Below are 12,303 nucleotides of genomic sequence, written 5' to 3' on the forward strand. Positions count from 1 at the left end.
GTGGCCCTGACCAGTCTGTTTGATAGTCGGTTTGATTCTTGATGCTTGGCACAAAATAAAACTTTGCTTGACCTTTGCTTTGTATCAGTCTCGCTCCTTTAATCACGACCCATTAGTGAGGGACCCAACTTTGGGGACCCAACAATATGGGAATGAAAGGAGACATTAGAATAGAAGAAGACAATAGAAACATTGTTTTGAAGAAACTGGCTACAGGATGGATGACCACATGTTGAGAACTCTTCAGTACAGACTAAACGTTCGTGTCTCCTTAGAATGCGTATGTTGAAACCCAGCCCCTCGGTGTGCTGGTACTAGGAGATCGGGCCTTTGGGAGGTCATTGGGATTAGGTGAGGTGGGGTAAGGGTGGCACCATCATGAATGAGATTAGGGCGCTTATAAGAAGTCCCACGAGAGCTTGCTTCTCTGTTTTCTACCTTGTGAGGATCCAAGCAGACTGACTGCTTCAGGTCAGGAAGCAAACCGTCTCGTGCCCACCTTGATCTTGGGACTCCCCAGCCTCCAGAACAGTGAGAAATGAGCCTTCGTTGTTTAAGCCGCCCAGTCTTTGGTAATTTAACGCACCCCAAACTGACATTTGAGAATGCTTAAAATTTAGAACTGTCTGGGCGAAATGCTGAAACAGGGGATTGGACAGCTGGTTTCAAACATGCTAAATACTTTGAGGACAATGGGTAATTCCAGCAGGAAATGGGAATAGGGGGGCTGGCACTCAGGAGAGAGAAAAGGTGGAGAGAAGCAGGCCCAGTTGTTATCCTGTTATATCGGGAGTCGTGGAGTGTAGATCTAGGCTCAGAGCCTTAGAGGGAAGAGAGGGTTGGATTTGTAGATGAAGGTCAAGGGACAAAAGAAGGCAATTAATGTACTGATACGATGTATGAGGGACTGTGCTGCTGTGAAGGGTCTGATCCCAAACCGGGAATGAGCATCTGGTGGCTCTTATGAGGGCTCCTTGCAGGTGACCATAATAATGAGCTGAACAGGTAAGACCTGGGCGTGCAAATGTGTGGTTATTTACACTTACTGCCAGCAGCTGGGGTGAGTTAAAACCACCCACCCTACCACCAAACATGTCTATTTTCTGTCCCCTGCATCAGGATTTTCTAATTGTCATATCAGTACCCTGAGGTGGGGCCCACTGGCAGGCCACCATTAAGGGTTCAAGTGCAGGGAAGGCTCAATGGGAGTAGCTCCACTGGGTCAGACTCCTGCTATGTTCTTGCCTCTCTCCCTTTGTGCTCCAGGGAGGCTTACCTGGTACAATTGGCCTATTTTTTTTTTTTTTTTTTTTTGTCCGCTCCTCTTGTTCCTGAATTTACTAATGATTCATTTTGTTCTGATGAAACTTAATGCTTCCCTTCCTTCTAGAGAGTAGTTTCCCCTCTGACACCACTCTTCAAACATTTAACAATCCTACAAAGTGAGTGTGGGTGGGAAATACGTTTCCATTTGTATTATTTATGTGGTTGTGATTGAAGCTTTCAGCAAACCTGGAGACAAATGGACCTACTATGGTTTAGACTACAGGGGCATAAATACACTAATTAGGGCTGGACAAGTGTTGAGAAAGAATCCATGTGCTTTTCATTTTAGACTTTTCTACAGAAACTGGAGAGGAAGGCTCTAATTCATGGGTCTGAATACCAAAATAAAATTAGAGTCACTTGGGAAGTTTGGAAAATTTTCAAACCTCACTCTTCTCACCATTAATTGCTAAGGAGCTATTCAAAGCAGGATAGCGTGAATAGCTAGGTAACTGTAAAGTGTCTTATTCTGAGATTATGTCTGTTACATCATGTTCCTGTGGATCTGACCTAATTAGTCCTTAGTAGTATGGGTGGGGAAAATAGGTGTTTTCACCATCTTGGCATTTAGTCACAAATCTAGGATATTTGTAATACAGAATGGGACCCTAATACTGAAGCCTGTAATTTGCAAGTTTGGTGGGTTGATGTGGTTATGGTTCAGAGTAACAGACCGAATCAGAAGTCTCTCTGCTTGTCAACAGCAAGCACTTTACCCTGATAAGGTTCTTGCCCTTGGATTCAGGTGCCTTATAACATTGTGAGGGGGATGGAATTGGTAGGAAGGGACTGATAATTTTTGGAACTTCATGAAAGCCTTCCTATTCAAGGAATGTCTGGGTGGCTAGGTAGTCAGTTAAGCATCTGGGATGGAGCTCTGTGTCAGGTTCTGTGCTCAGTGGGGTGTCTGCTTCTCCCTCCTCCTCTGACCATTCCCCCAGCTCTCAAGTCTTAAAAAAAAAAAAAAAAAAAAAAAAAAAAGCCTTCCTATTCAAGATAGCCTAAGTGCTGTCCATCTCTGTTCTCATCCTAGACCCTCAGGACAATGACTAAGGAATGGAGTATGTTTCCTGAGGTTTATAGTTGTAACTAATAATTCTTATACTTAGGGAACTTTACTCTGTAAACAGCATCGAACACCTGGTATGTGGCACTGCTTATTCCAAAAGAGAATACAGAATCCTCATCAAAATAGGATGTATTTTTTTGATATTAATAGAATATTTGATGTTTGTATCAACCACCAAATATTTGGTGTTTCAGAATCAACCACGTTTTTGCTTGTAATGAATGGCTAATGGACAGTCAAAAGGGAGGGATGGGTGTAGCAATAAATTAATAGGTTTGCAGATAAAAAATACACAAAAGTACACTCAATTTAATAACCAAAATAGTTTGTTATAACTTAAAATTCTTTCACATAAAAAATAGCTCCTTTTAATTAATGCTTTTTCCACCCTCTTAAAGAAAAGGACATAAAAAATGTTGAACATTAAGACATTAATTGAATTCCTTATACTTAATTTCCACATTTCACTTTTGCTATCCATAATTTCACCAAGATCTGTTTCACCTGTCTTTTACAGTCTTTCACCCTTTATTATTATTTCAGAATTGCACTTAATGTCATATGGTCCTGAGCACTTGGAATGTGGCTAGTGCAAATCAAGTTGTGCTATAAATGTAAAACACCAGATTTTGGAGACTAAGTATGGAAAAAAATGCAGAACTCAAGTTTTATATTGCCATTTTAGATAATTAGATGATATAAATTAACCAAATTAATTTAATTTGCCTCTTATCTTTTTAAATGTGGCTATAGGAAAACTGAAAATTACATGTGCCTCATATTATACTCCTACAGGACAGCACAGGGCTAGAATGCTTAAAAACAAGGTGGCTACCGCTTGAACTTACCAATATTTTATACACAATCTGCTTTTGGAAATGGGGATTGTAAAAAAATAACAATCTGGCTACTTTCATGCATGCTTTTCATTTTTTCTAATGAACATATATTACTTTTTAAATAAAGATGTTATATTCCATTTATAATCTAAGACTTATAAAAAAGGACTAGTATTTAAGACACAGAGGCATAGAAGATTAAAACAATGAAGAAATCAAATTTCCCTATTACATGTGAAGTATATTTTGCACCTTGTATCAGGTGCAAACCTGAGGCACTCAGAAGTAAGAAGTGGCAGTCTAGGAGAACATGGAGCCTTCACTGTTTGCTGTACAAAGTTCTAATTCTTGTCAGTTACTGCAGAAGCTCTGCTACTCAGGGGACTGCCGCTGTGACTGTCCAAACCTCCATGCTCACATTCTTCTCTAAGTTTCCAGGAGAAAGAGGAGCTGTTTTTCCAGCATCAACGATTCAGAATACACACTTAGTCAAAAATGGCAGAATATGAACAATTTTTTTCTTTCCACATCTAGACCACAAGTTAAGACCCTTTACAACTAATATCACTCGTTCTAATCATCTGACACAAAGGGACTTGCCCATAAATTACTTAACATGTGCTTGGTTAATGATTTTCAGTAAAATACAGCATTGATATTTTTCCTTACTGATTTAGGGCAATTTAATGTGAAATGTTGCTTTTGCATTGTTTCCTTCCTGGACACACACTGGAACACTTGTTTTCAAAAGCCGCCTTCTGAGAGCGGCACAGTCCCATTCACCCTCCATCTTCAGGCCTTTACAGGAGGTCCTGGGAAATGCCAGCTTCTAGTAATACTATGGTGCACTCACTTCATCTGCAAAAGCCACAGGCACAACCACCCCCTGCCGGTGCAGCTCTCGAAGAACATCTAGTATAGAGTCTAATTCTGTGCGGAACTTGTCCAATTCCCGATTCTTCAACTGGGCAAGTCTTTTCCATTTCTCAATTTCTTTGTTTTGCTCAGTTTCTACTACTTGGTGTGTTTGCTGTATTATCTGAGGGGAAAAAAAAATTCACATTACAGTCACAGTTCACAGCGGGGATGAAGACTGAACCATCTCAAAGAGCTCGAGTGGCACAATGCTGACTATGGTGGAGGGGAGGGCGCTGGAGTGGGGAGCCTTACCTAATGGGCTCCATTGTGTCAACCAACAAGCTGGTGGGTGAAGAGCATAAGAAGGGGGGAATTGTAATTCTGATAGGGAGTTAGGAAGCTTTAGTCTTTTTTTTTTTTTCCCTCTCAATCAAAACTTTAAAAAGTAGCATTTTTAAAGCATCAGAAATTTCTAATACCTTGGTATGGATCCAAACCACCCCTTGCCCCACAATATTGTTCCTCTTAAGACCAGCACTTGAGGGGCAATCAAAATAGTTCTAATATACACCACACATTAAAGCAGGAGAAATGATAAATATATACACATCGTACATATGTTAACTCATCTAATCCTGCTAATACATGAGGAGGTGAATTCTATATATTTATACCCATTCAGCAGGAGGGAAATGGGGCCAGAGGTTAAGTAAAAAATAATTTGCCCCAGATTCACAAACAGCTGGTTCGAGGCAGAGTCAGCACCCTGGCCTGAGTTCCTGCTCTTAACTACCACCCTAGACCGTCTTGCTCATGTGGATGAATTTTTTCAACTGTGAAATGAGGGTACCCTGTCCAGTAACTTCTAACACAGTTCTTATCATTTCAAAAGTCTTACCCTAAGGGAAATATTAGTCACAAGTATTACAAACCACAAAAAGTTGGACATATAAAAACAACTAGATAGAGCAACAGAGCAGTGTTTCTGACTATTAAATATGTTGGACCTCTGCAACAGAATTTTTATAAATGTCTGGTAATTCTAAAATCAAAGCATAGGAGAAATACTGTGTAAATACTTAAGGGAAACATGAAATGCTGTATGAATTTCCAATTCTAAGTTTAAACATACTTCGACAATTCTAGACATCTATTGACATTTGGCATTTAACCACTTTTTTCCAGTTATATTGCTATAACTGACAAATAACATTGTGTAAGTTGAAATTGCAAACACATACATCGTGATGCATGCAGACGCTGTGCAAAGGTTACCACGATAGTTAACATCCATCATTCACAGTTTTAAAATTTTTTCCTTGTAATGAAAACTTAAGATTTACTTTCTTAGTAACTTTCAAATATACAATAGACCTATAGACCAATGGAAGGGTTAAGAGCCAAGAAATAAATCTACGCCTTTATTATGTTAAGGTATTCCCTTTTTACCTAATTTGTTGAGTTTTTTAAAAAAAATCATGAATAGATATTGAATATTGTCAAAAGCTCTTTCTGCATATCTATTTAAATACTCATAGGATTTGTATTTTTGTTCATTAATGTGATGCATCACATTTATTGCCTTGCGTATGTTGAACCCTCCTTATCTCCCAGGGATGACTCCCACTTAATCACAGTGTATGGGAATTTAATGTGCTGTAGAATCTGGTTTGTTAATATTTTGGAAAAATTTTGCATCTTTATCAGGGATGCTGGCCTATAGTTTTTCTTGTAGTGTCCTTATCTGGTTTTCTTGTCAGGGTAATGCTGGCTTTGTGAAAATGAGCTTCTTCTTCTTCTACTTATTGGAAGAGTTTGAGGAGGACTGGCATGAATTCTTTGAAAGTGTGGTAGAGGGATGCCTGCGTGGCTCATTCTGTTGGCTGTCTGCCTTTAGCTTAGGTCATCATCTCAGGGTCCTAGAATCAAGTCCTAGGGGGACACTGGGGGACTGTGGTTTTGGTGGTGCCTCTAAAAAGTCATCATCAGGATGCTGGGTGGCTCAGTTGGTTAAGCATCTACTTTGAGCTCAGGTAATGATCCCATGATTGAGTCATGCACTGGGCTCCTTGCTCAGTAGGGGGCCTGCTTCTCCCTCTGCCCCTCCCCATGCCTGTGCCCTCTCTCTAAAACAAAAAAGAAAAAAAGAAAAAAAAAAAAAGAAATAAAAATGTGGTACAGTAAAGTCAACTGGTTGGTCCTGTGGATTCTGTCTTATTAGTATTGGGTCCATTCCTATTTTCTATTTCTTAGTGATTCAGTCTTGGTAGGCTGTATGTTTCTAGCAATTTATTGGTTTCTTCTAGGCTGTCCAGTTTGTTGGCATATAGTTGTACACAGGAATTTCCGACGATCCTTTGTATTTTTCTGGTATCAGCTGTAATGTCTCCTCTTCCATTTATAAATTTTAAGTCCTTGTTTGTCAATTTTATCTTTTCAAAGTATCAACTCCTAGAGTTTTGTTAATCTTTTCTATTGTCTTCCTATACTTCATTTCATTTATTTTTGTTCTAATCCTTCTTTCCTTCTTCTAACTTTGGGCTTATTTTGTTCTTTTTCTAGTTCCTGGCTGGTAAGTAGGGTTGTTTGAGAGCTTTTTCTTGATGTAGGCATTTAACACTATAATCTTCCTTCTTAGAACTGCTTTGCTGCTACCCACAAGTCTTGGTATGCTATGTTTCCAATCATCTCAAGATATTTTTTTTATTTCACTTTTAGTATCTTATTTGATCTGCTGGTTAAGGTATGTTGTTGAACTTCTATGTATTTGTTAATTTTCCAGTTTTTAGTATTGATTTCTAGTTTCCTATCATTGTGGTCGGAAAACATACTTGCCCTGATTTCAATCTTAAATTTGCTAAGACTTATTTTACCGCCTATTATATTAGGTATCCTAGAAAATTTTGTGTGCCTGCAAAGAATGTGTATTTTGCTGTTATGGAGGGACTGTACTGTGTATGTCCATTTTGTCTATAGCACTGTTTAAAACCCACAGTTTCCCTATTGACTGTTTGGATGACCTATCCACCGATAAGCGTGATGTATTAAAGTCTCCTATTGGGACCCCTGGGTGGCTCAGTGGGTTAAGCCTCTGCCTTCGGCTCAGGTCATGATCTCAAGGTCCTGGGATTGAGTCCCTCAATGGGTTCTCTACTCAGCAGGGAGCCCGTTTCCTCTCTCTCTGCCTGCCTCTCTGCCTACTTGTGATCTTTCTCTCTCTGTCAAATAAATAAAGAAAATCTTAAAAAAAAAAAAGTCTCCTGTTATTGTATTGCTGTTTATTTCTTTTAGTTATTGTTATCTATTTAGGTGCTCTGATGTTGGATGCATAAATATTTACAACTGATAATATCTTGATGGACTGACCTTTTTATCATTGTATGATTATATAATTACCTCTGTCTCTTTTGGAGATTTTTTAGCTTATAATCTATTTTATGTGATATAACTATAGCTACTCCTGATTTCTGTTGGTTACCGTTTGACTGAAATACTTTTTCTATCTCTTCACTCATCAGTCTATGCTGGTTTTAAAGCCAAACTCTTTTTTTAGGTGGCCTATTATTTGGACTATATTTCATCCATTTGGCAATTCTGTAGTTTGAATGGAGAATTTAATCCATTTACATTTAAAGGAACTACTGATAGATAAGGAATTACTATTGACATTTTGTTCCCTTCTGACTGTTTTCTAGATCTTATGTTCCTTGCTTCTTATATCTTGCAGTCATCTTTTGTGATGTGATGACTTTTTGTAGTTGTATACTTTGACTCCTTTGTCATAATATTTTCTGTAATTTGTACAGGCTTTTATTTTGTGGTTAAAATAATGCTTACAGAAAATGTGATTTATTTTTAACAATCTATTTTAAGTTAACTTTGATAGTAAACATAAACTTTACATTTGCATTCTGACCCCTCCCAATTTCACGTTACTGATGTTAAAATTAATGTTTTTTATGTTTTGTATCCAATAAATTAGTGTTGCAGTTATTTTTTAGTATGTCTTGTTTTTTCACGTACAGTAAAAACTGTTTTAACTTAGAGTGTAAATGAATTAGGAAGCACCATTACAATTTTGGTCAACCTGAATATTTACCACTGAGTTTTTAACACCATTTATATGTTTTTATGATGTTAATTGGTTTCATTAACTAGCTTTTTATGTTTATTGTATTGTGTATAACATAATGATTGACATTTGCATATGCTGTGAAAAGGTCCTACATTAGTTACCAAATGTGTTTTCCTAGTAAGAACTTTTGAGATCTACTCGTTAATAGCTTTCAGATATACAATTTATTGTATTAACTGTAGTCACCACACTGTACATCACACCCCTTTAACTTGTTTATTTTACAACAGTTTTTACCTTTTCTCCCTACACACATCTTGCCTACATCCCATGCTCTGCTTCCAAAAATAACCTATCTATTCTATTTATCTATGCATATAGCATTTAAGAATTTCAAAGATTGACTTTAAAAAATTTCAGACAGTTTATTGTGTATAGGAATACAACAGATTTCTGTATATTGGTTTTGTATTCTGCTACTTTACTGAATTCATTTTAGTTCTAACAGTGTTTTTGTAAAGTCTTTAGGGTTTCTTATATATCTTATCATGTCATTTGCAAAGAGTGATAGTTTTACTTCTTTTGCAATTAAGAGACATTTTATTTCTTGACTTATGCATCCTTGTCTTTTTTTTTTTTAAAGATTTTATTTATTTATTTGACAGAGAATAAGATCGTAAGTAGGCAGAGAAGCAGGCAGAAAGAGAAGGGGGAAGGAGGCTCCCTGGTGAGCAGAGAGCTTGATGCTGGGCTCCCAGGGCCCTGAGATCATGACCTGAGCCCAAGGTAAGAGGCTTAATCCACTGAACCACCCAGGCGCTCCTTGTTTGTGATCTTAAAGGAAAAGCTTTCAGCTTTTCACCAATGAGTGTGGATTTTATTATGTCAAGGTACATTCCCTCTATATTTTGTTTGTTGAATTTCTATCAGGAAAAGATGTTGAATTTTGTTAAATGCTTTTTTTGCATTTATGGAGATCATCTTATGATTTTTACTCTTCATTTTATTAATGAGGTATATCACACTTATTTGTGGATGGGAAACCATCCTTGTATTTCTGGAATAAATACAACTTGATGTTGTATGATCCTCTTATAACATTGCTGAATTTGACTTAATAATTTGTTCATGATTTTTACATCTATGTACACGAGGGACACTGCCTTGCGTTTTCTTGCACGGTTTTGGTACCAGGGTAATGCTGGCCCTGCAAAAATAAGTTTGAAAAGTTCCCTCCTCTTTTATTGTTTGCAAATGTTTGAAAAGCACTGGTACTTATTCTTCATTACATATTTTTAGAACTCAGCAGCAAAGCCCTCTGGTCCTGAACTTTGTCAGGATGTTTTTGATTACTAATTCAATCTCCTTACTAGTAATCAGTCTTTTTCGATCTTTTATTCATTATGCCTTTTGGTAAATTTTATGTTCCTAGAAATTTATCCATTTCTCCTAGGTTGTCCAGTTTGTTGTACAATTATTCATACCAGTCTCATCCTTTGTATTTCTGTGGAATCAGTTGTAATGTCTCCTCTTTCATTTTTATTGCATTTATTTTAGTTTTCTCTCTTTTCTTGCTTAGTCTAGCTAAAGGCTTGCTAATTTTACCTTTACAAAGAACGAGCTCTTAGTCGCTTTGATCTTTTTAGTCTTTATTCCTGCTCTGATCTTTGTTATTTCCTTAATTTTGCCATCTTTGGGCTTCATTTATTCTCTAGTTCCTTGAGGTGTAAAGCTGTCTATTTGAAATCTTGTTTCTAGACACAGGCACTTAATGCTATGAACTTGCCTCTTAAAACTATTTTTGGTGCATCCCCTAAGTTTTGGTATACTGTATTTCCATTTTCAACTGTCTCAAAATATTTTTTTCTTTTTATATTTTTTAAAGATTTTTTTTTTATTCATTTATTTGACAGATCACAAGTAGGCAGAGAGGCAGGCAGAGAGAGAGAGGGAGAGAGAGAGAGAGAGAGAGAGGAAGCAGGCTCCCTGCCGAGCAGAGAGCCAGATGCGGACCTCGATCCCAGGACCCTGAGATCATGACCTGAGCCGAAGGCAGAGGCTTAACCCACTGAGAGCCACCCAGACACCCTCAAAATATTTTTATATTTCTCTGTCGATTTGTTCTTCAACCTATTGGTTGCTTAATTTGGTTTCATTACACACATTTGTGAATTTTCCATTTTTTCCCTTTGTAATTGATGTCTAGTTTCATATCCCCATGTTTGGGGAAATTGGCCTGATACTTCAGTCTTCAATTTATTAAGACTTGTTTCATGGCCAATATATGATCCATCCTGGAAAATGTTCCATGTGTGTTTAAAAATGTGTATTACTACTTTTGGATGGAATGTTCTGTATATGTTAATTCCATCTTACCTAATGTGTTGTTTCAGCCAATGTTTCCTTAAAAGGTTTTTTGTCTGGATGGATGTCTGAGGAGACATATATATTAAAAAAAAAAAAAAAAAATTTGCCAAGACTGATTCCAAGAGTTTACTATTTATTTTTTGTAGTTTTATGGTTTCAGGTCTTACATTTAGGTCTTAATCCATTTAGAGGGTTTTTTGTTGTTGTTGTTGTTTTTTGCATATGGTGTAAGATAGTGGTCCAATTTCATTCTTCTGCATGCAGCCATTCAGTTTTTCTAGCACTATTTATTGAAGAGACAGTCTTATCTTCATTGTGTATTCTTGACTCCTTTATCTTAGATTAATCGACCATATTAAGCATGGGTTTATTTCTGGGCTTTCTATTCTGTTCACTGATCTATATGTTTTTCTGCTAGTCCTATACTGTTTTCATTACTGTAGCTTTGTAGTACAGTTGGAAAACTGGGAGTGTGATACCTCCAGCTTTGGCTACTCGGGGTCCTTTGTGATTCCATATAAACTTGAGGAATATTGATTCTAGTTCTATGAAAAATGCTACTGTTGGTATCTTGATAGGGATTGCACTGAACCTGCAGACTGCTTTTGGGTACTATGAACATCTGAACAATATTCTTCCAGTTCATGAGTATGGTGTATCTTTCCATTTATTGTGCCACCTTCAATTTCCTTCAACTAGGTCTTAGAATTATCAGAGTACAGGTCTGTCTGTTAACTCTTAGGTTAAATTTACTCCTACATATTCTATTCTTTTTGATGCAGTTATAAAGTCATTGTCTTAATTTATTTTTGCTAATTTTTAGTATACAGAAATGCAACTGATGTCTGTATGCTGCTTTACTGAACTAATTTATTCTGATTTTTTGTGGAGTCTGTAGGGTTTTCAATATACAGTATCATGCTATCTGTAAATAGCAACAGTTGTACTTCCTTATCAATTTGTATGCTATTTCTTTTTTTTTTTTTTCACAGACTGAGATCACAAGTAGGCAGAGAGGCAGGCAGAGAGAGAGGGGGAAGCAGGCTCCCTGCCGGGCAGAGAGCTCGATGTGGGGCTTGATCCCAGGACCCTGAGATCATGACCTGAGCCAAAGGCAGAGGCTTTAACCCACTGAGCCACCCAGGTGCCCCTGCTTTTTATTTATCTGGTTATTCTGCCTATGAATTCCAGTACTACCTGGAGTAAAAGCAGTGAGAGTGGACATCCTTGTACCGGATCATGAAAAAGCTTTGTTTTTCACCACACAGCAGCATCATGTTAGCTCTGGGGTTGTTGTACGTAGCCTTTATTATGTTATGTTCCCTCTGTAGCCAGTGTGTTGAGAATTTTTATCATGAATTTATGTTGAGCTTTGTCAAATGCTTTTTTGACTGATATCTGCTGAGATTATATGATTTTTATCTTTTCCTTTGTTAATGTGGTGTCTCATGTTGAAGATGCTCAACCGTCCTTGCATTGCTGGAATAAATCCCCCCATTTTGTGGTGAATGATTCAGTTTGCTAATAATTTTGTTAAGGATTTTCACATCTATGTTGATTAGGGACAGAGTCTGATTTCTTCTTTTTTTGTTGTGTCTCTGTTGTTGGTATCAGGGTAATAGTGGCTTTTTAAGAATGACTTTGAAAATATTCCCTCCTCTTCAATTTTTTTCATATAGTTTGAAAAGGATTGGAATGTATTCTTCCAACATTTGAAGCCATCTGTTCCTAGACTTTTCTTTCCTGGGAATTATTCGGTTACCAATCCA

General features: G+C 37.3%; 1 protein-coding gene across 1 annotated transcript in view; it reads right to left on the bottom strand.

The window, feature by feature from the left end:
- Positions 1-2,684: 2,684 nt before the first annotated feature.
- CEP162 (centrosomal protein 162) overlaps positions 2,685-12,303 on the bottom strand; it is a 100,704-nt gene continuing 91,085 nt past the window's right edge. Inside the window, exon 27 of the mRNA XM_059401012.1 lies at positions 2,685-4,273. Coding sequence (XP_059256995.1) covers positions 4,073-4,273 — 201 coding nt within the window. The 3' untranslated portion in view covers positions 2,685-4,072. The remainder of the gene's footprint in view (positions 4,274-12,303) is intronic.

Source organism: Mustela nigripes, chromosome 5 (assembly GCF_022355385.1).
Source record: "Mustela nigripes isolate SB6536 chromosome 5, MUSNIG.SB6536, whole genome shotgun sequence".
NCBI lineage: Eukaryota > Metazoa > Chordata > Mammalia > Carnivora > Mustelidae > Mustela > Mustela nigripes.